We start from the raw sequence: 23,685 nt of genomic DNA, 5'->3' as shown, positions 1-23,685 counted from the left end.
GAATTTATATTTATAAAATACATTTAATACATTTTATTTATTCACTTGCTAGTCTTTTACTTAAAATATGATCTCATCTTTGGATCATTTGCTTGCTGAGTTAAGTTGTTTATTAGATGCTCGTATGAGTTGGCTTGTAAAATATAGCAAATTTGTATGTAATAAAATAATATTCATATAATAAATAAAATAAAATAAATAATAAAAATTCAAATGTTTAACTTCTTTATGGGATTTTGTTAAAAGTTTTAAACCATATGTGATAACACACTAAAAACTGATTCTGTCATACATTTTTATTGAAAGACAAAAGTTTTTGACGTGCGATTGCTCCAAGGTGTGGATATTTTCTTTGATCAAAATGATTCCAGACTTGTGAAAATTGTCTAGAACGATCCATGAGTGGAAGCAAACAAAAATGCAACAGGCACAGGTCAATTTACAGCAACAGCAAACGGTTTCGTCTCCATCCAACAAACACGCAACGTGTTGATACAGTTTGGCGCGGCACATCCAAACGACACACTTCCTGTTTGGGTCACGTGATTTTTTATTAAAGCGATACACGCGCCGACACGGGCTTTCACACTTGCGCACTCGGCACAGTGTTGTTCGTCCCATCGCTAGCTGAGGACGCTTAATGGCTGTCATGTAGATGACAAGTCATGTGGCGGCGCTGTAGAGCAGCCACAGCGAGTTCACGGAAAGCGTAGAAGAAGAATCAGCCAAGAAGACAAACACTTTTTCCTCCAACTTTGTTGCAATCAGCAGAACAAACGGAGCTCTCCAGAAGAAAAAAAGAACAAACGTGGCTTTGCACGTATCGAAACAACCTGAAAAAGACGTACGACAACCCTTGTTAAATAAAGAAGCAAAATATTGCTAAGCCGAGGAGGCAAGACAACGACAACACGGCAATCCGCCATTGTTGTTGACAGCCCGACGGTTCGAGCGAGGATTGCCGCAGACGTCATCAATCTGCGACAAGACGTCGCCGTGGAGCTGCGACCATTCCGTCGCGGCTGGAGGAGTTTCCTGCATGTGGCGTCCGGACGGACGCGTTTCGGCGTCTGGAAGCCGCTTTCAAAAGTCATCGCTTTCAAGCTCCGAACGGCGCCCTCGTGTGGACAAACGGCCGAAAGGTAGGAAACTTGCGAGGACATGTTGAAACGGGCTTTGGTGTGGACGGACGGGCCTTCGTCTCTCGTCTCTGGTCTTTTGTTTGTTGATTGTTTGCTGGCGGGCGTTTGTTTGTCGCTGACGTCGTCCGTCTCCTTTTCTTGCCTGTTTTGGATGCGGACTTTGTTGTTTTGTTTGTGTTTTCTTGCTGCCTCCTGGTTTTTGTTGATGAATTGATGAATTTGGACCGGGCCAGACAGAACGAGGGCACCGCATATGTCATGCGGAACACGTTGTGAAGGCAACATTAGGGGTTAAGGCAGAACTTTGTGTGCCTTCAACGTCCTGCCTTCCAGGTTGCGTGTTTTGTGGCGTTGCACTTCCTGCGTGCGTCGGGCTGAGCTGCTCGCCAACTTTTGCGTCTGAGTCTTCCTGCTGCTGCTGCGGCGGCGGCGTCACATCAGTCCACATTATGCGTGTGCGCGCCGTCTATTACCTCGGCGGCCGCTCCATTAGTAACACCTGAATCCTTCTATTAGATTGAGGAAGCGGGCCTCATAAATTGGGCGAGCGAGCGAGCGGCGTGCGCCGGCTGACTGTTTTTGATAATGAAAGGAAGTGGCTTTAAATTCACATTACCTTTGTAATGTACTTCATGCTTGATCATATCAGCCGGCGGCTTTTATTAAGTTGTGCCGGCAGCGCGTCCATCTCCGTCCGTCGCCGCCCAAAACGCATTTGCTGCAACGAGCGCTTCGTCCTCGTCAAGGTCGATCCGGGCCCTCCTTTTGCCTGCCGTCATCGAGTACTTTGGCGCGGGCCGAGCACTCTGCTCGTCTGCCGCTGCGCGTGGATCGTCCGTCGGGCGCACGAAGGCCTCGCTGCAAAAAGTTGCGTGTGTGCGTGCGTGCGTGCGGCGTTGCAGGCAAGCTTTCAACTTGCAACCTCGCGGTGCAACGCAAGTCGTCGTCGGGTGTGCTGATCAAAGTCGGGACGTTAAATTCAAGGTAAAATTGGTTGGAGCCATTTTATGGCTTTCAACAAAATGTCAGCAGCGAGACTTCCCTCGGGGCTTTTGAAAATTGCTGCTGCTGACGCCACAAATTTCACTCCATTCAAATCTGCGCGTGTGCGTTTGTGTGCGTTTGTGTGGACCTTCGACATCATTCAAATCGCCTCTCAGTGTGTGTGTGCGTGCGCGTGTGCGTGCGCGTGTGTGCGTGCAAGAGTTGCGTTTGATTGCAAATGTTGACTTTTGTCTCAATTACGTTGAGGCTTGTTCAATCAATCAATAATTCCCTCGTTGCCACGACAACACCGAAACAAATCAACGGCAACATTCCGTCAAACTTGCTGGCGCAGCAAAATGTTGCACGCGAGTGCGCGTGAGTGAGCGGCAACGTTTGCCACGCGCGATGACAATAAAGTTTCAAACATTTCAACATCAAGACGAGAAATTTCTTTCCCAACTTTTGCTCACGCACGCAGAGCAAATTCGCACCTGTAAGCGCACGCTAATTGAACCTCTTTCATTTCCTCCTCACACTCGCCAACGTTCGCCCGCCGCGTCACACGTGCACGAGGAAACGTGCTGTCGAAATGAGCAGAACAGAGAAAGACCCGAGATTGACAACTTTTTTAGCAGTTGAGGGTGACAACACACACGCACACACACGCACACACACAGAGTTGCAAAAGATCAATCAGCAGCCTCCTATTAACACCTTGTGATGTTAACGAGCAAATGTCTTCCAGAGCTTGTGTTGTCACTTCCTGTCTGTTGTCACGGAGACAACTTGAATGGTGAGCATGACGAGTGGATGTCGCCATGGCGACGGCGAACGGCAAAACGGATTGTGACAAAAGCGCATTTGCGGACCAGTTTATGGAGGCGGTCTTTCCGCGGGGATCGGCGTCTCGCTTTGCATTCGATTGAACGTTGCCACATCGCACGCCCGCCGCCGCGTCCTCTGGGGGAATTTAACCCGCGTCGTTCCCAAGCAAATCAAGTGTCGGCGCTCGTCTCTTCATTGGACGCTCCTTCCTGGCTGACTCGATTTCATCGTCACGCCGCCGCTGCCGTCATTACGCCGGCCGCAAGACGAAAAGCCAGCCATGTTGGGACCCGAGTCCAAGCAATTTGAAGCCGGCATTTTGTTGACTTTGGCATGTTTTGCCCGGCAACCGGCAGCGGTGGACTTTGGGGGCATTCGGCTTCTTTGGGCAAAAGCAAAATCTTTTCAATCGTCAACGAGTTGCCGTCTTTCGATGGACAAACATGATGACATCATCACGTCACATGATTTGGAAAAGCAATTCAAGGGCAAGTCAATAAAGGATTTTCAACGATACGCCATCGGTCACGTGCGCACACTCATAAAAGTTTGCCGCACTTGACTGCCCACCGTCAGTCATGATCCGGAAGATTGGCTCCGCCCACGTCATCTGGTTGTTTGGCTGAAACATTTTACGGCGGCAAAATCTCCTGGCACGAAAGCCAAACTGTGGAATGAAGATGCCGGAAATGTTTTTTATTTTTTAATCTCCACTTGCTGACTGTCAAATGTGACGAAGCTCATCGAGTGGCGGGAAGCCAAACGCGTTCTTCTGCTGCGTGAAAGCCAAAAGCCATCTTGTGCCGTCTGATGCCAGCGCCATTTTCATTTTGTGCGCCCTTTTCATTCTTGCGCCGTTTTTGCGCCGGCCATCAACAGAAGAAGGCGGCGACCTTTGTGATGAAAATATAAGAAAAAGCTTTGCCAACAAACGAAGACAAGCGGATGGCGTGTCGACAATCTGTGATGGAAGCCGAGAAGCAGGAAGTGGCCCATGATAGTCATCATCATCATCATCATCATCCTGGGCAGGAAGTGCATCAACAGCACTTCCTGCGAGGATGACGATGACTATCGCTGTCGTCCTCATCTTCCTCCTCAGCAGGTCATCCGTCATTTTGCAAATCGGCGCTGAAATCTTGCTGAGCGCTAATATCTCTGTCACTCAGCGGCCCCCCCGCACCCCCCCACGAATGAGCGCGGGAGGGGGCGTGGCTGAGTGACAGCCAATCACAGTGATAAAAGTACTGCAAATGTAAGAAAGATGATAAGAAATAATGGACTTTGTGATTTTGGGCCGAGTGGAAAGCGCCGGCGACGTCCGACATCCATCACCGACAACTTTTGCAAGGAAAATAATAACACTTTGGATCTGGATCAACACACGCACACGCGCACGCACGCACGCACTTTTTCCTCCCGTGAAATGCCGGTCAACAAGCTCGCAAGTGATGCGGGAAGCAAAACCACCAGCAACAGAAAGAGCGGCCATTTTGTTGTTGTCCAATTTGGCTTTTTGCCAACGCAGGCCTGAAAAGCAAAACTGCCGTCCGTCATGTCATCCGTCCAATTGGCAAGAGCGAAACCAGCTGACCCCGCCTCCCTCCAAAGGTTGAAAGGAAGCCAACCTGAAGGCAAAGCCATCGAGGACGTGCGCAAAATGTTCGTTCGCCAGCCAACGAGACGCTTTTTCATTCAGCAAGCAACAAAAACGTCCCGTTTTCATGTGATCCATTTTCACAACCCCAAACTAGACGGCGTCCACCTGAACTCAAATCCCATTTCTTCTGGTGTGCCCCAGGGCTTTGTCCCGGGGCCCCTCCTCCTCAGCGCCTTCAGGCCATCCTTTCCCACAATGTGCACTTTGACCCTTTGGTGGCCACTTGGCAAAAGGTGACTTTTGTGGGAAAGGACATTTCATCAGACTTGAGGATTCCTGGACTTGCCCCGCCCCTCATCTCGAGAGTCTCGGCGGCATCGTCAACAATCGTCAACAACCAAACTGATGGACGACAAGAAACAACTTTCCAGAAGGCCTTCATGTCTCTCACACACACGCAACGTGCGCGTGTTGTGATCCCAAAAGACGAGACCGCATGGTTTTGATTCCAAAAGGATTCATGTCCAGCCATGCACACAAAACACACAATGTGGTAGGTCAGGTGTGTGTGTGTGTGTGTGTGTGTGCGCGCGTGTTAGTGAGGCACGCACACACCTCCCTTGGATGAGGGTTGACCTCGTTAAGCCCGGTTCGCTGGCTTTGTTTGTTTTGTCTCTTTGTTGCTCTTCGTTCCCTTAAGTCAACAAACATGGCCGCCCTTGGGGGGCTGCGCTGCTGGTTGTCAGGCAACAAGAAGCTCGTCTCCGATTGGTCTGATTGATCAGAGAAGAAACTTGAAGGGACTCACTAAGTAGGAAAACCAATCATTTTTGTTGAATGATTCATCCATTCACGTTTTGACTTCCTGTGACCTTCAACACTGGCTTGAAGGACATCTGTTGGGTGGGGGGGAGGCCAGATGCTGCTGCCATGGCAACCGTGTGGCCTGCTTTCAATCAAGTCCTCAGAGACAGACGAGGGTACCTGTGTGTGTGTGTGTGTGTGTGTGTGTGTGCTATTTGTGGCCCGCCTCCGACATCCAAAACGAGCAAGAAAGCAAAAAGACATTTTGACCTTTGACATGTCAAAGACTTGATTTAGTTGTTTCAGATGAGAGAAATTGATTTCAGTAATGAAGGCAGTCAGGCACAACTGTTGCTGACTGAAAAGTCTTGCGGTTGCAGCATTGCTTACCTGATTCCCTGTCATGGGTGACGTGGTTGTGGAATACCCGAGACCCCCCCCCCCCCCCCTTTTTCTGGCTTTCCTATTCAAGCAGATCTTTGATGGCCTGGATTTGGAAAAAAAATCTCCTTTCTCCTTTTACATGCGGCATCTCGTTTGCAAGCAATTATGAGATGAAAGTTCAGCAAGTTGCGTTGCGGAGTCTCTCGTGATTTACAACTTTAGAAGGTCGTCATGTTTTGCTTGTGTGTGGTTGGCCATTTTTGTCACGTCTTCCTGTTTTCTTCCCGTGTCTCGTCATGTCGAACCACGTCCACCGCTGTGTGCCTGTTCCCTTCCCAGCGCGTGCGACCAATCAGTGCCCTCGGTCTATCGCATTCTATCGGCTAATGAGACACGCCCGGCCGTGTCTCATTAGCATTAATGTATTTAGTGTGTTGCGTTTGTCCCGTGTGTGTGCGAGCGACGTCGACGTCACGTTGGAGGTCGCGCTGCGTTTCGGACCGTCAACGTTAAGCCCTCGTCTCAAGTCTTCCACGTCACAGTTGAGTGTCCTTCGTCCTCACCGCCAAGTAGTCTTCGTCACCGCCAAATCGCCATCATGGCCATTTGGCCAAGCCACAAATTCCCTTTGAGCATGTTTGTTTGTTGGAAGATGAGATCCGGATTGCTACAATGTTGCTCGTGCCATGCAGAGGACCAAGAAAATGTCCCTGTCCAATTTTCTTTTGACACGCACTGAAATCTCTTTTGCTTGAAAGGCTGGCAAGATGCCAGGATGCCATCCAATTGCCCGTCGCTGGCCTTGCGCATGTTAGCATGTTAGCATGTTAGCATCAAGCAGGCTTGCGGTCTTTTTAAACACGCAAACTTTCCTTATCTTTGTTTTCTGCTGGAGGAAACTTCAGCCGCCACCGACTCGAATCTTGCAAAACTCAAAAGTGGATTCACTCTTATCTCAAGGCAGCGCACCAATTAGAGGGACACCATTTGGGGAGCGATATTTTTATTATTTTACACAAAAAAAACTCATGAATTTTCTGGGCGTATCACGCACACACTTGTTTCAATGTAAAGGAAATGGGCCTTGAAAATGTCATTTTTTTTATTTCTACATGAGGAAAAACATCAACTTTGTTAAAACCAAAATCACAATTTCACAATTAAAACCGCAAAGACTTGATTGACATTTTTTCCTGATAGAAAACAAGACGCGTGCCTGCGCACGCACACACCGAAAGGATCTGCAGCCAACGTTGATGAAGCCCAAGAATAAAAGTTGTAGTGAGAACAAGAGGTGGAGCTTGATGGTGAGGGGGCGGGGCTTGATGGGGAAAAAGGCGTCAGGCCTCCGACGCGGCGACGCGTCTTCCACGCAGAGGCGTCTTCCACGCAGAGGCGTCTTCCACGCAGAGGCCCCGCCCACGCAGAGGCGTCTTCCACGCACAGGCCCCGCCCACGCAGCCGTTCCGATGGCCCGCTGGCCGGCTTCCTCTACATGGGCGGCACCGGCGGGCCCGACATGGCTGCACAACCACGAGAGAGCACAAATCGGTTCAAGGGATTTTCCTCTGATCAAAAGCGCCAAAGGGCCCGAGGCCACACCTTCTTTTCTCTCACGTCTTGACCGATTTGTCCTGTCATACTTCAAATGTCTTTCATTGATTTGTTGATCGTAACAAAGTGTCATGATTGGAAATCTTCCCTGACTGCGGAAAACAACGAGTTGTTTTTGTGCAAATGCTGAGTTTGCGTTTTGCAATAAAAGCTCGGCGGTGAGCAAAGGTCGCGCCGAGAGTCACCTTGCAGTCCGGCGTTGACCCCGCAGTTGTTGGTGGGCGGCGGCGGGGAGGAGGCGGGCCTCACCACAGGGGCGAAGGCGCTCTTGGCTTTCACGTTGGCAGAGAAGGCGAAGACGCCGTGGGCGGAGCTACAGTTGGACACGCCCATGGTGGGGCTGGTGGTCACAACTGAAAGCGCAAACGGAGGCGGTCACACAAACGCAAGCGCCGTTCGGACGTCCCGCCTTCGCAAGTGGGCGTCGGCCTGCAAGCGGCAGAGCCGGCGGACGACCACTTACTGCCGTAGGGGGAGTTGGCGGCGGAGCCGTTGAGGAAGTTGGGCGAAGACGCCACCCCGAGGTTGGGCATGCCGCTGTTGGCGTAGGCGTTGATGCCGTTGCCGTTGCCGTAGTTACTCTGCTGGGGGGCGGAGCTTGGGCCATATCCTCGTGGCGACTGCGGCCCGTTGCGAGCGTATCCGCCTGCAAGAAGAAGAAGAAGCTCAGCGTCCGCCAAGGTCTCTGCTGACCTGCAGAACTTTGACCTTGATTGGCGTCGTTGACGGCCAGCTGGCCGCCGAAGGAGTTGACGGCCATCACGCCGTTGGCCAGCGAGGGCATCGGCGCGTGGCCCCGCGGGACGCTGTACAGCGCCTCGGCCATGTCCGTCGCCCGCTTCAGGATCAGCTCCTGACACGCACAAGCAGACGGTGACCCCCGACCCCCGCCGGCATGCGTGAGGGCGCGTGACTCACCTGGTTGTTGGTCGGCATCCCGTACAGCGCCTCCACCAGGTCAGCCGCTCGCTTCAGGAGCACTTCCTGCCGAGCAGCGGAAGATCACGTGACGTTAGAATTTCCAAACGGCGCTTCACAAAAACAATTCAGTCACACTTAAGGTGTGCGTGTGTGTGCGTGTGTGTGCGTGCGTGCCTGCGCTTGCGTGCGTGCGCACGGGCATGTGTGTGCGCAGGCCAATCTCCTTTCTTGCCACATGAGTGCTCGCACCGATTTCCTGATTTCACTCTTTCAACGCTCTTGTTTGCCAATGGACTTAAACAAGCGCGCACACGCACGCACGCACGCACACGCTTGTGCGTAGTGAATGATGTTTGTAGAATGAAATGTTTTTTTGTTGCGTGCGCGCGTGTGCGTGTTTGGATGACATCATGCATGGAGCGATGGTGCGATTGGCTTTTCCGTCGCACGCTGGCTTGTGGCGGCAGTTTTCCACTTGGCACAAAGCGGTCTGACAAGCAAAGTGTTGGTCAGCGATTGGGCAAGACGGTGCGATGACATCATCGCGCTGATAAAAGAAATCGCAAAGTTCATCTGCAAGAGCACAAAAGCTTTCTTGGCCCATTGAAGCGAAAATTGGAGTTGGCGAGCAAGTTGCCGCGAGAGACGACGCACGACGGATGTACCTAATCAATTGGCCAAGAAAGCCGAGGAGGGGGGGGGGGGTGCTTGTGGGCGAGAAATGTTGCATGCCATCGGCAGGTAAAAGCTGAACAGTTGAAAGTTGGAACGCTTTGAATCGGTGAATGTCACGTTGAAATCGTGTCATGTTGAATTTGCCTTTGGAACGAAGAGAACAAAATGATGGGTGTGAATATTTGAAATAAAAGAAATGTAAGCAAACACAGCGTGAAGATTTGTAACATGTTGAAATTGGAAAGAGGAAAATCGGATGAATTATGTTGAAGTAGATGCAAGCCAAAAAGTGGGAGGAATCGAGTATTGTGTGAAGGTGCGAGTGCCGGCACACAATTAAGTCAAAACAAAAGAACAAGTGATGAAAATTCCAAAACTATTACAATAACCCGGACACACACGCACGCACACACGCACGCACGCACGCACTGAATGATGTCAAAGAGCAAATAAGTGACAATTGTTCTTCCATCACGGTCGGTTCGGCTCGGCTGCTCACGGTCGTGATACGCATCAGTTAAGCAGCCTCTGCGCGCGTGTGTGCGTGTGCGCGCGTGTGCGTGTGCGTTACCTTGGGCAGCCTCTCCGGGTCTCCAGGGTGACGAGGGATGACCTTCTGTAACCTCTGGAAGCCGTAATCGATGGTGGGCTCGTTTAAGGCTGGCGGGAAGAAAGCGGTGCAAATGGAAACGCCGTCCGAGCCGCACGTCGGGCGCGCGCGTCAACGGCGAGCGCGTCAACGGCGTCTTACCCGTGTAGACGAAGCGTCCGGGGGCCCCTTTGCAGAAGTGCTTAGACTTGTAGGACAGGGTGACCTCCACCACTCCGGGGATGTGTCGGGGGGGAGTTTGCACCCGGATGGCGTGCGGCGTGATAAGCTGCACCGGAAGGCGCTCGTTAGCCGGCGGCGTGCGCTGTTGCGTGCGCCGGCTCGCTTACCTCGCTCCACACCAACATGCTCCCGAAGACCACCTGAAGTCCGTCAAAGAAGTTTTCCCCGATGAGGATGACGGTGGCCCCCCCCGTGGTCCATCCCTCGCTCGGGCTGACCGCCTTGATGCACGGGCACGCCGCTGACGCACAAAAACGCCAAACCTTCGTCACTCGCGCACACGCGCAAAGGATTTCATTATTGTGGACCTTTTTCTACTTTCACACGCACACGCTGTGAAAACCCGTAATGTTGGCCCCAGTATGTAGCAAAAACAGGAGCGACCACACACACACACACACACACACACACACACGCACACACACACGCACGCACGCACGCGCAAAAACAGGAGCGACCACACACACACACACACACACACACACACACACACACACACACACACACGCACGCACACACACACACACACACGCGCACACACACACACGCACGCACGCACGCACACGCTGATAATGGCTCCCTGGCGCTCTTCTAAGCGCGACTGCACATTGAAATCGAAGCGTGAACATTTGAGACGTCATTTCACATCTTTGATTGGATTGGAGGCTGGCGGGTCTCCATGGTTACCGTCTTTAATTAGGATAACTATTAAATAGGCTGAACGGCCAGCGCACGCACGCACAAACTTCTCTTCAGGGAGGCTTGCACTCTTCTAACCCATAATGCATTGCGGCGTTTCCTTCTTCCAGGAGCAAACAAAAGCATTTTCATCTCGTCACATATCAAGCCCGAGTCCACGTGGGCCCACGTGGGTCCACGTGGGTCCCCCCACACTCACACCCACCTCAGCCATATTGAGGACTGGACGCGACGGCGCCAACTCGAGCAAACCTTCGTTAACACGCCGACGTCACTGGCGACGCATCAAAAGACGACAAACGATTGGTCGGATGATGACGAGCCCGCCAAGGATTGTCCGCTTCTGCCGTACCTTCGGACGGGTCCAGTCTCCGAGCTCGTCGGCCATGTTTGGAGTTGTTGTGAACAAACATGTTGTCAGACACGGCCAGCACGTGACCATCCACGTTGACCGTTGTGGACACCACCACCTGAAAACACACACACGCACACACACACGCTTCATCATCGCAACAACCAGCAAAATCGTGATGACGACTGAAAGAAAGAAAGAAAGACAGAAAGAAAGAAAGACAGAAAGAAAGACAGAAAGAAAGAAAGACAGAAAGAAAGACAGAAAGAAAGAAAGACAGAAAGAAAGACAGAAAGACAGAAGAGCTGATTGTGACGATGTGTCCCATCATCGTGTTTGTGTTTGAAGACTGAAAAGTAAAAATGTGCCCAACTGGCGTTTGTGTCGGAGTTGATGCGCTCGAAAAAAAAGCGAAGACAACTTGATGACGTTTTGATGGCGTTGAACACGATGGCGGGCGCGAAACATCAAGTTGAGCATGAAACAACGCCGGGACGCCTTCCCAAACACAAACGGTCACGTTTGTCCTGCTTCGCCTGCCAAGTGGTGAGGCAATGCATTGTGGGTAGGGCCCTGTTGAAAAACGAAGTCATGGCGTGCGCGCGTGGGTGCGTGCGCGCATCACCTGGAACCTCCTCATGTCTCTCGGGTTGCCAGCATTTTTCAAGCAATTCTGGTTGCACTTGAGGAAGAACTTAAGGAAGAACCTGCAAGCAAACGCATCACAACTTCAAACAAGTGACCTTTGACCTTTGTCTCACGTCCCAATGTCGACGGCAGCTTCAGTATCGGCACATGTCAGAGCATGTGGAGGCAAGTGTGCGTGCGTGCGTGCGTGTCGGCTACCTGTCGATGACGACGGGGTCGGACGGCGTCTCGTTTCTGTTCCCGCAGCTTTTCTTATCGCAGCAGCGACTAAACGGGACGGAAGTGAAAAGGTTGGCTTGATATGCAAATGAGGCGTGTGGCGCCAATGGGCTGACCTGCACATGATCTCGTGGGTCAGCAGAACTCGGCACATCTCGGGATTCTTGTCTTGACCCTCGTAGACGATGGCCTGACACGCACACGCACACACACACACACACATGTTGAATTTCTGGACTTGTTTGCAGACTAATTATTTTACTGCCGCCGATTCTATTTTTCAGACAAATTCACAAATACATTCAACTGATCAATAATCAATTGCTCACCTGCTTGGTCATGGAATCAATGAGTCGTATGTAGAGGTCCTGCTCCGTTCGCACTCCTGCGCGCACGCACACACACACGCACACACAGTGTTTGAAGAGCAGCGGACGGCGCCGGCCGGCCGGCAAGCGAACGGCGCCCACCGTTGTTGTAGAGCAGCTGCAATTTGTAATGAATTCCGTTGTTGCTTTTTTCCACGCTGGGTTCCTTCAAGCAGAAAAAAAAAAAAGGTCAGCAAAGAGGTTTTGTGAGCGCTCGCTTGAGTTTGTGCGTCTCACCTTCTCCTTCTCCACAAAGTCCACGAAGGCGCTGCGCTCGATTTCCACCGGCTGACCCTGACGGTCGTACAGCGCCAGCACAAAATGGAAGAAGTTGGACTTTCGCAGGTTGGACGGCGGCTGCTTCTCGAAGTGGGCGCGTGCTAAGCCCGCCCCACTTATGCGCACACACACACACACACACACACACAAATGCATTTCCAGAGCAAAAAGGGTGTTTCCATCTCTTGACGTGTGTTTGACGTGTGAATGCTGAAATGTCCTTCTTGAAAATTGTGAGAAAGAAAACAAATGATGTCGGCAAAAGCTGGCGGGAAACAAAGTCATGTGATGTGACGACATGATTGCAAGATGAAAAGACAGAATTTCAGTTTGTGATGAAATGAAGCAAAAACATTTCTCACATTTTGGCGAAAGTCGGAAAATGCGCATTTGAAGGTTACGCCAAAGTTTGACCTTCAAGGTCAACGACAACCAACGGCACCACAAGGAAAAGCTCCGGAGAACAATTTGCAAGTTGCGCTAAGAACAAACTTTTTGTTCTGAAGCAAAAGTGGAAGATTGATCAACATTTGACAACAAGATTGATTTTGTTGTGACTTTTCTATTTCTTGCTTCATCAGCAAAAATGCAACAAAATCGATCATGTCTGTAATCATTCAACAATGAAAAGGATTCATAACGACAATAGGAACAATAATCATATTATAATATCAACAATAATAACATTATGAAATAGGAACGATACCAATAACGTAAATAATAATACAATACTAATATTTTTGCTCTTACTGATAAATGTATAAAAAAGTGATTTTTTTTATGTAGATGTTGACGTGGAATGTGAATTTTGCCTGCAAAAGTGTTGAAGGCAAAAAATAAATCAAATATGAATTGAAATGAAGTATTGTGAAGATTTTAAACCTGACAGAAAAGGACTTTTGTTGTCGTCTCCTTTTTCATCGGTCTGCGCGTGATAAGAACGGGATGAGATGAGAGAAGTGTGAAAGTGGCAACGGAGGCGGGCGGGCGCGGGCGGGCGCGGGCGGGCGCGGGCGGGCGCGGGCGGGCGGGCCTGCCGGGACTCGCCGTCCCACAATCCCTCGGGGCTGCGCATCTTTTACCTCTGAGCGGCGGCGGCGGCGGCGGCGGCGGCGGCGGCGGCGGCGTTGGCGTCCAGCACGCCGCTCGAATGCATCCACGAGCGGACCGTCAACGGCTCCTCCTTCAGGATGGCCGAGGAGCCCCGCGGGAGGCCATCGTCGATCCCGAACATCCCTCAAGACCGGGACCAGGACCAGGATGGGGAAGCAGATTGTCCGGCAGGAAATGCCGTCGTTTCCTTGCCCAATTTGGAGAAAGTGGCTGAGAGGCCCAGAAAAATGTTTGCTGGCCTGCCGGGAGACTTTTATTTGCCTTTTTCCTTCTCACGCTTCAAAGGCGACCGGCAGGGAAAATTTCATTGGGGAATTGAGGAGCGAAATGAAAAAAAGAACGGAAGGAAGGCAAATACTTGTTTGGTCCCTTTTCCCCAAAGACCAGGTGAGGAAGAGGACGGAGCGATGGCGAGAAGGCAAAGAGCCCCGCGGCCCCACAGGACCCGGCGCCAAAACCCCAAAACCCCACGGCCGTGACGTGGCAGCGGAGGAGGCGGGGCCTGCCCATATAAGGATGGGCCAAGTGATGGAGAGAGAGCCGCTCCAACCAACCGCAGAGAAACGCCCACCTTCCTTCATCCACATCTTCCGCCCCCTCCCAGCCATCAACCGGCAACAACAAGAACAAGAGGAAGACCAAGAGGAAGAGGAAGAGGAAGAGGACGAGGAAGAGGATGAGGATGAGGAAGAGGAAGAGGAAGGTGCTTTGGATGCTTTTGCTCTACTAGAGTGCACTGCAGCACTCAATCAAAGGTGTGCGTGCGTGCGTGCGTGCGTGCGCGAGTGCTGCCATGAAGTCACCCCAAGATTTGAGATGAAAATTGACGCCCTCTAGTGGAAAGTTAGAAACTTTCAACTTCCGCTTTGATTTTGAGGATGGAAAGACATCCGAGCGGGCGCTCGCTCGTCCTCATTTGCATATTCACAGCTCAATAAAATCTCCAATTGGATTCAATTGTCATCCAATTCAAGGATTTCAATTGGATGACATCAACTTCTTCTTTTCTTTCATTTTGCACCCGATTCCGCTGGAAATGTGCAATTTACGTCATCTCCTGTATTTCAAACACATCACGAGACTTTATTAGCTCTTCTCTTTTTCTTGCTTTTCAATTCTTTGCTATAATGTGAAGTCGGACGACATTTTGATGTGTAAAACCTGAATTCTGCAATAGACGTCAATATACATTACAAATAATAAAATGACGATAAAATAAATCATTCATAAATCATTTTTGCTTCTATGTTGTCTCGCGCGCGCGCACACGTTTATTTTGGTGTGTTTGTTGTGTCTTTTTGTGTCTGGTGTTTGTCTTGTGTTTCCGTCTCGTTATGTCTGATGACGTCCACCTGTGTGTCTTTCCCTTGCCAGCGTCCTTGACCAATCGGTTCCGATTGTGTTCCCCAGGTGTGTCGCATTAGTCTTGCTGTCTGTTATGTTTGTCCATTCGTGTGGGATCGTTGTCTACGTCAGGTATCAAAGTCCTGTGTGGGAGTCCATGGGTCCCGTCAAGCTAAGCCTCGTCACAGTTAAGTCCTCTTTGTCTCAGTCTAGTCGTCCTCGTCACTTAAGCTCTCCACATTCCTGCTAACTTGCTAAATTCTCCACGTGCAGCCAAGTTCTACCAAGTCAACCCCGGTCAAGCCAGTCCCGTCTCGGCTCGCAGCCTCCTCTCGGCCAGTCCTTTTGTTGACAATTCCGGTCTCCCTGATGTGTCTCCTCTCTCCTACGCGCACCTTTACATGACACTCTTCAACTTTTCCTAATCTGGACGTCCTGGTCACTTTTTGAAGGTGGACGCAATTCTCAAGTGGTTTGGCCACTAGAGCTGAAAAAGCGCAATAAAAATATCATTCCAAGACTTCCAAAAAGCAGTTGAGTACTTCTGCAAGCAAAAGAAAAAAAAAAAGTCAGCAAAGGCCTATTGGAACGTCTGACCTTTATTTGTCGATGATGTGTGTGCAGAGTCTCATTTAATAGGACTTTCCGATCCAATGGGCACTTTTTTTTATAGCTGAAAAAGGCAAAGTTGTATCGAACCCAAGCAACCCAAAATTCAATTAAATTAGTAAGCAAATATGTGGAGACAACTGAGTGGGCTTCTGAGATGGGACTCAATGGATCCCAATTGGGCAGTTGCTCTAGCGGTTCAAAGTCCCTCAGAGTCCTCTCACGTCCTTCTCATCAGAACTCAAGTTTGGACTGAGCACGACCACACCAAGTCTCCGAATAGCGACGCGTTGCGAGGCGAGGCAGGCCCCGCCCTTTCTCGCATTTCTTCTCTCACGACTCGTTCGCCTCCAATACAGGCTGCCGTTTTGTGGACTCTGCCGCCGCCTAGTGGACGCAAGGAGACATTGCAACAGAAACGTGAAATCTGGCAGGACTTTGGCTGGACCGCAACCGTCGTCTGGTCTGTCATACTTGTAAGCGTAGTAACTTGTAACTGTCAGGATGTGGAGGTTGAGGACCAAGCGAGGAGGCAGAGCGAGGAGGCAGGTGTACTTTAAAAAGGAGGAAAAAAAGGGGTTGTTTCAAAAAATCCAAAAGGCAAACCAGGTTCAACAAGGTCTTATTTGCGCCAGACTGGACTATTGCAACACATTCTTCTTCCGGATCCCTCGCAAGAGTGCCGATGCCCCCCACCGTGCCCAAAACTAGACACCGCTGCTACCGTTTGTTTGTTGTTTATATTCAGGTACTGATGACACTTTTTACTTCTTACTTTTAACGTTGAATTATTGTTACCTGCACTTCACCCTCACAGCAAAAAGGCCTGCGCAATTTTTAAAATAATTTACTTTGTTTTGAATGTGTGTTTTTGCACCAGGTCAGAGAGGACTGACATTTCAGTTATGCTGTATGTATAACACATCTGACAAATGAGTCAATGAAATTATTATATAAAAATCAATTATGAATTTCGTTCCTTGTATCATGACGACAACAATGACTTGATAGTTTTATTGATTGTGTTTCTGTGTTTGATTTTGAGGCGCTGTTGCACACCAAATTGCCTTTTGGGGACGATAAAGATTGATCCATCCCCATCCGCGACCTTCGGCACGTGTGTTGAATGATTTGTGGCAAACGTGTTGACTTCTATGCCAAAATTCTCCAGCCAATCTTGAAAAGCACCCAAAATGGATGAAAATGTTTTCCCTGCTAATTTTCTATTTGTTAAAATTCCCCTTTTTCTTCTCCGTATCTTTACTTGCACGAGTTGTTTTGCTTTTGCGGCGGTCCGCTTGAAATGAGCTTCAGGTCCGACTCATTAGCGGCCAGTCAGGACCCACGTAAACAAAGGAAGCAAAAAACACAACGGCGACCGCGGCGTGCACGTGAGCAGGATGTGAGCGTGCACGTGAGCATGCACGCGTGCAGCGAACGCTAACGTGACAACAACAAAAGGCGTCGCCAACGTTGCAAAGCAAGGCAACTTTTTTTCAGTATTTGAGTCCACTTGAAGTTTTTGGGGTCTGGAGAGGAAAATGCGGACTGCAAGTCCCATGAGCCTCCTGCAGTCAACACACCCGAACACAGAATACCCCCCCCCCCCCCACGCCCCCGCCCTCCAGTTCGCAGCTGTGCACTGAGGAGAGTGGGAGGAGGAAATGGAAGAGGAGGGGGGAGTTTGGGAAAGAATGTTTGGAATTCATTTCCTGTTCTGCAGCTGGGATAGTTTGAAAGCAGACGAGCGAGCGAAGATGGATTGAAGGAAGGTCCAAATCGGCTGTCCGTCCCAGAACAAAGCAGGCAGGGAGCAGTGTGACGTCCGGCAGCCCACCATGGCCCAGCCTCTGCTGAAGAGAACCTTCTCCCGGCTGCGGGGCAAGAAGCCGTCCCGCAGGAAGACCGAGCCTCAAGTGGAAGGTGAGCGTCGGGACGCGCGTCGGGACGCACGCCGGTCCTCGTCCGCATGCGAGTCGGTTCTGTTCTCGTGTCTCAAGGCTTTTTTGTGTCAGTCGGACCTGGGAAATAGCGGCCATCTTTCATGCTGGGCCACTAAGCGACTCGTTGTGAGGAAGGCTGATGCGTCTCCGCCTCCCAATGAGTCCAGTTCGGAGCGCGTTCCCATCAGAATAAAGGTTTGCGGCACCAACCCAACGATCCGGTGAAGGATCGGCAAATTTGGCTTTGGCGTGAACGTGATTCGTACGTGCAATCGTAAACCAGATGGAAAAGTCAGCACTTCCTGTCAGTGCTATCAGAGGAGGGAAGAATTTCATGTGTTGGCCTGACGAGCCTCGCCGCGTGTTCGCCGCCTGATTGGCCCGACGTGTTTGCATCAGACTTGTGAATCGTGAATAGCGGCAGGAAAAAAAAAGAAAAAAAAAAGTGAATAGCGGCAGTGTGTTGGCTGGCGGAACAGAGACTTCTTTCACACACGCACACACATTGAGCCCTCGCCCCTGGGGTTGGCACAGGGTGGTTCTTGTTTGTGACGAGAGCAACAGACTTCCAAATGGTGGCTGCGGTCGTCCAACTTGGTGCGTGTCGATGACCGCCGGCTGTTTTTGCTGCAGATCCGTCCGACGTCAAACTCCACAAGTGCGGCCCACCTTTGCTAGCAATGACCAGCAAGGTCACGGAGGCAGCGGCAGACCCCGAGCCCCGCTCACTCAGCCGCATGACGAAGAGGCAGCAGTGGGTTAGGCAAGGATCGCAAGCTCCGCCCACACCTCCACATGCCGATGCGGACGGAAAGTCGCAGACTCCCAAGTCAACGCCGGATAAGGTAAATGACAAAAGACGAGCGTCTGAAAAAGGAGCGGCGGACGGGTTCGACGGGACATCCACATTTGAACCTTCCACACCGCAGGCGGCCTCCCAGCCAGCAGGCGGCGCCGCTCGTCCAAACGCCAGCGTTGGCAACAAGCTGTCCGGCAAGCGGGCTTACTTGCAGAGCTTGGACCGCAGCAGTCGCGACTGGGTGCTTTCGTCTGCAAAGTCCGACACGTCGGACCAGACCCGCGGCTTGGGGCGGGAAAGCGCCAGCCACATTTGGTACAACCCCATCCCGGAGGACGAGGAGGACCCGCTGCGGCCCGGCCAGGCGGAGAGAGGAGCGCGACAGGGACGCGCTTGCAAAGACGCCGACGACTTGACTGCAGACATTTCAGGTAAGAAGAATTTGCCCTGTCGATTGTTTTCTTGAAAATGAGGCCGGCGTCTCCTTGGCGCAGACGCTGCACCCGCCTTCCCGAAGAAAGCGGGTGTGATTGACAGGCTGAGGTCTCCCGGCCCGGTTCGCAAACTCTCCTTCAAGATGAGGAAACTTCCCGAACTCAGACGCAGAATCAGTCTTCGCTCGTCCCGCGCTGGGCAAGGAAGCGACAGAGCGGCAGCAGGTGACGAAGGCGCCAACGGGAACGCCCGCGACCGCAACGTGATCAGCAGATATCATCTGGATAGCTCCGCCCCTCCCGCCTTGCCCCTGCGCCGCTCATCCAGAGGCCGCTCGGCCAGTAAAGGAGGTTCGGAGCTCAGCTGTCCATCATTGAGTGCGTGGTTGCAGCCGTGCAAACGTGACACGCCTTTCTTCAGGTTACCTGAGTGACGGCGACTCGCCGGAACTTCTGCCGCGGCAAAGCTGCGATTTGGCTTCCTTCCCGCTCTATGTGGCCTCCGAGCCTTCGCCGCGCTGCCGGTGCGTAACTGGCTTACTGACCGTGCACCTTCTGGGCCTGGACCACATGAAGTCAAAGAAGTAAGCAGAAAACGGAGCCTCGCCGACACGATATGCAAACATTCAAAATGGGTCGGCCCCACCCGATGCACCGCGTGCGTCTTTTGTACCGGGGCTGCGTATAGCAATCAAGTGGGTCGCTATTGAAGGGTCTGGTTCCCCGTTCTTCCCAGGTCCGATGACAGCAAAGACATTTTTCTGGCAATTCAGATTGACGGCACGACTCGAGCCCGGACGTCCCTCCTGAACCTGCAAGGCCGCAGCCTGCCGTTAAACCACACCTTCCACCTGGAGCTGGAGAGGGCGTGGCAACTGCGGGTGCTGGTACTCAGACCAGGTAAGACCGCTTTCACCCGGACTCTCGGTGACACGGGCGCTCATGTGACCGTCTGGGTTCGGCCAAGCAGCCCAGCCGGAGTCGGAGCAGGCCAGGAACAGAGTTTGCTGTCTGGGGGGGGTCACCATCCCGCCACTCTTTAAAGGTGCAGTACGCCGAATCCTAGCGATCCGCGATGGCAACCATTGATGGTCATGATTGCCGTGTGCGTCAGGAAGTCGCAGTCGGCAGCTGTGCGTCAAGCTGGAACCGAGCGGCCTCCTTTACATCAAACTGTCCCTGCGGGAACAATGGCACATGCAGGTACGAGCATAGAAACTTTGGCCTTCCCAACGTGGGCAGGTTGCACCCGACGGGATGACTTTTGTCTCGCGCCGTCTTTGCAACACTAATCCAGATTGGCGTCGTTTTCAGTTTGCCAGCAAGTCAAGCGCCCCTGCTCGTGTGTTTGGTGTTGAGCTGCGCCACCTGCTGGAGGAAGAAGGATCTACCCGGGCAGTTCCTCTGCTCATCCAGAAGACGGTGGCAGAGATTGAGCGGCGAGGACTGAAGGTAGCGCTCCGGCCGACCGGCAGCAGGCGGCAAATGGCGAAGAGCTTCCGTTTTGAGACCGCTGCCCTCCTTCAGGCTGTGGGCTTGTACCGACTGTGCGGTTCGGCGGCGGTGAAGAAGGAGCTCCGGGAGCGCTTTGAGAGCGACAGTTCCGCCGTCCGCCTCGGAGAGGATCTCTACCCCGACATCAACGTCATCACAGGCCAGTGGGCACATTTGCTGCAGTCGTGACATCACTCATCCCTCCCTTGCCGTCACCTGATGATCCAATGTCATCTCAAGTCCCATCAAATGCTCTTTTTTATGACCTTGAGCTTCACTTATCAAGATGAATTGTGAAAAGTAGCCTCGCAATTGAGTTGAATGTCTTGCACTTGGACAGGAATCCTGAAAGATTACCTGCGGGAGCTCCCGTCTTCGCTCATTACCGCCACTTTGTACGAGGCGGTGAAGGAAGCCATGAGCGGGTGGCCCCCGCCCGTCCCGCCCGTCCCGCCGGCCAGCCCCGACCTGCACTTAGCAGAGGACACCGTGGAGCTGCTCTCCTGTCTGCCGGCTGCGGAGAGGGTGAGGCGGCGAGAGCGCACTTCTGTGATTGGGCCAAGGGTGCCATCCCAATTCTCTCTTCTAGGCCACGTTGACTTTGCTGCTGGACCATCTCAGCCTGGTGGCCCACTTCAGCCCCCGCAACAGGATGACGCACCAAAACCTGGCCGTCTGTTTTGGCCCGGTGCTCCTCAAGCAGACGCGGGAGGACCGGGGGCCAGGCCCAGTCAAAGGAGGGCCCAGAGGGGGGACGGCTTTGTTTCAAGCAGACGATTCGGCCGCTGCGGTTGATTTCAAGGGTCACATCGAGGCCTTGCACTACCTGCTGCAGCTGTGGCCGGGTGAGAGGAGGGAGGGAGGGACTGCTTCCTTTCTAGCGGCCAAGTCGAGAATTTCATTGATATGTTCAAGCGCTATTCTGATGAATCCTGCAGTCATTCAATCAAACAAACAAACTTTATTTATAAAGCACCTTTCATACATTAAACCGCAACTCAAGGTGCTGAACAATTAAAACATCCATAGTACAATAAAAAGATAACCCACCCCTCCTCCCAGCATCATCATGATCACACACACACACACACACACGGCGGGGTACAGAAAAACCCTGTGAGGAAAGGCACCCAGGCGGAGCTCATCCACACTGAGAGGGATGACTGCCAACCGCCACAGGGAGCGATGTCATCCCAGAGACCCCAGCCCAGATTGACCATGGCCCGCCCACCTCACAGAGTCCCCCGGGGCCAAAGGGCCCCCAGGACGACCACCCACCCGCAGGCGCATTCGCGGCTCAAGTATTAAGCAGAATCATCCGGCCGTTCAAGGAGGCTGACGTTTGATGCATTTGCTGTCAAATGAAATGGACGTCAAAGTGCTTGAAATGGAAACATCCTGTGACCAAACCCGCAAAACGAGCCCGTGGGCAATTTGATGTCAGCGTCCGACTGCATCAAATGTTAGTCTCCTTGGATGACATAAAATGGCTGGATTGCACGCAAAAAAAAGACGTTGAAGTGATTTCTGTGTCATTTTGGTCTGCTGAACCCGTGACTGACATCAGTTTCTTTGAATTGGCGCAAGCTTTTGACAATTACTTGATCACGTGTTGACAGTTTCTGAGATGCATTGGGATCATTACTAAAAGTAGTGTTTGACGCCATGTGCTAATATTAGCTGAATTTCTGAATGTTTGCTTAATTTTCTCATGGAAAGTCATTTGCATAACAAAGGCTTACGATAACGATTGCTTGAAAAGTTGGAGCATTTGGAGAATCGCAAAGTCATAACTTTTTGGAAAATAAATACGTACCATAAAAAATGCAGCCAATTTGGAACACCAATGTCACTTTTGGATTGTAAAACCTCAAAATATGTCAAAAGCCTTGAAAGGTTCACCGCAATGTGTGTTAATATTCATCTATGAAAGCAGCGTTCATCAGAATGTCGTGTTTGGACTTCCATCTTATTCCTGCACTTGACTTAAGCTAAAAAAAAAAAAAAAAAAAGTCTCCTCAATGCTGGCGGTCATCATGTCTTTCCTCCACAGTGCCAACCCAGCGAATCCCAGCCGACGACGGCGCCGATGTGGTCCCGCCTCCACCTTCCCCCACGCGGACCCACAAGAGCCCGGAGCATCCCGTTTTGGAGGAGGAGGTGGTGGTGTCGCGGCGGGGGCGGGACGGCGCAGCCCGCATGGACAGTCCGCCCCCCGTCAACCGCTACGCTGGCGACTGGAGCATCTGCGGGCAACAGCTTGCGTCTGGACAGGAAGACGATTACGACGAGGTGGCCGCAAGTCAAAGTGAGCAAAGTCACCTTCAACTTTTTTGAAGGATCCACTTTTCAACATTTTGGATCTTCGCAGTCTTCCTACCATCCGAAGTCTCGTGTGATTCAAATTGGTGCCAATTGCCGCAAATGGCGTTTGAGTGCTTTTGGATGACTTTGAATGCTCTTTCTTTTGTGTGTGTCGGCGTCGTGTGCTTGCAGGCAGCGAAGATGAGGACGAGAAGAAAGAGGCGTGGCCCCCCAGCAGAGCGCGCTACGTGGACGACGTCCTGGATTTCGATGCCCCCTTTAACTGCCGACTCAGCCTGAAGGACTTTGACAGCCTGATTAACGACCTGGACCGAGAGCTGGCCAAACACATCAACATTTGCATGTAGACACGGCGGACCGGGGGGAGTTGAAGGCCAAAAGCGAGCTGGAGCAGGTGCGAGTTCATTGGCCAATTGATGGATTGTCCAACACGGACGTTGACTGAAGGCGCCAACTTGACTTTTTCCACTTTTCAAGCCATGCGTAGACGCGTGAGATTTTTAGGAACGCCACCTTCCACTACAGATGCCTGATGAGTCCATTCGGAATGTTTTAAGGTTCGAGCCATGCTGACGTAGCAATAGGCAACATTTGAAATGAAAATTGCTTCCTTTCATGTACGGAATTACACGGCAGAACAAAAAGTGCTGCTGTGGATGCATTCTTTTGGACTCTTGTTTGCGCTAACTGATGAAATGAAATGAAGGTAGCAAGTTGACGGATTGCGATCAGGACCGACGGTAGCAAGTTGACGAATTGCCGATTATGGTACCAAGCGCGCAAGCGATGAGCTCACCGCCATGTGTCAGTATTCTTGTATTTTGCACAATCTCACAATGCACTTGTTTTTCAAACCAAAGTCTGCCTACAAAATAAAAGTCATGACTTTTTCCAAGGCAATGCTGACTTCTGCCGTAAGCCGTCTCCAAAGGCCTTTCAGTCCAGTTGGCGTGCTCGTCTCCACCCGACTGCCCACATTGGATGGCGCCTCCGTCGCAGCCGAGGACCAGATCCTCAGCCAGGGAGATTTCACCCACGACGTCATTCCTCCTTTTCACTCTTCAGGCCAGATGGCAGACGGCGTGTGTGACCGGGATCTTTGCTGATGTCGTGCTCTGTGAGGCAAAGGGTGGTCACACACGCCAACAATCGTTGAGGGAAATATGTAGAAAAATATTTGACATCTTTGAGTCTTAACAAAGAATGTCAGCAAAAACACAGCATTTTTTCTTGAGTGTAAATGAACTGGAGAATTATTGCACAACAGTTTTTGGA

At 51.5% G+C, this 23,685-nt stretch overlaps 1 protein-coding gene and 1 pseudogene across 6 annotated transcripts; one reads left to right on the top strand and one right to left on the bottom strand.

The window, feature by feature from the left end:
- Positions 1-6,780: 6,780 nt before the first annotated feature.
- LOC144038747 (transcription factor COE3-like) lies at positions 6,781-13,846 on the bottom strand (annotated as a pseudogene). Its single transcript, XR_013289279.1, has 15 exons — positions 13,432-13,846; positions 12,308-12,464; positions 12,173-12,236; positions 12,032-12,087; positions 11,819-11,892; positions 11,682-11,750; positions 11,461-11,542; positions 10,836-10,953; positions 9,892-10,025; positions 9,704-9,830; positions 9,524-9,612; positions 8,275-8,340; positions 7,820-8,209; positions 7,542-7,709; positions 6,781-7,265 (listed from the first exon to the last, which is right to left on the bottom strand). The product of XR_013289279.1 is annotated as a transcription factor COE3-like (transcript).
- A 992-nt stretch (positions 13,847-14,838) lies between these two features.
- On the top strand, positions 14,839-23,328 carry syde1 (synapse defective Rho GTPase homolog 1). Of its 5 annotated transcripts, none has more exons than XM_077551719.1 (16): positions 14,860-14,993; positions 15,080-16,163; positions 17,139-17,338; positions 17,992-18,203; positions 18,288-18,588; positions 18,652-18,942; positions 19,013-19,175; positions 19,328-19,491; positions 19,562-19,636; positions 19,706-19,794; positions 19,906-20,043; positions 20,119-20,245; positions 20,426-20,610; positions 20,675-20,930; positions 22,139-22,393; positions 22,582-23,328. In XM_077551719.1, exons 3-16 carry the CDS (start codon positions 17,254-17,256, stop codon positions 22,755-22,757), a joined length of 2,517 nt encoding a protein of 838 aa, XP_077407845.1. In that variant the 5' UTR covers positions 14,860-14,993; positions 15,080-16,163; positions 17,139-17,253; the 3' UTR covers positions 22,758-23,328. The 5 variants fall into 5 exon arrangements, with proteins under 5 accessions (XP_077407846.1, XP_077407845.1, XP_077407841.1 ...); XM_077551715.1 differs by having other exon boundaries at positions 19,559-19,636; XM_077551718.1 differs by lacking the exon at positions 15,080-16,163 and having other exon boundaries at positions 14,941-14,993; positions 19,559-19,636.
- Positions 23,329-23,685: the final 357 nt, after the last annotated feature.

Source organism: Vanacampus margaritifer, chromosome 18 (assembly GCF_051991255.1).
Source record: "Vanacampus margaritifer isolate UIUO_Vmar chromosome 18, RoL_Vmar_1.0, whole genome shotgun sequence".
Classification (NCBI taxonomy): Eukaryota; Metazoa; Chordata; class Actinopteri; order Syngnathiformes; family Syngnathidae; genus Vanacampus; species Vanacampus margaritifer.
Note: the sequence above shows the minus strand (reverse complement) of the source record. Positions and strands in the feature narration are given on the sequence as shown.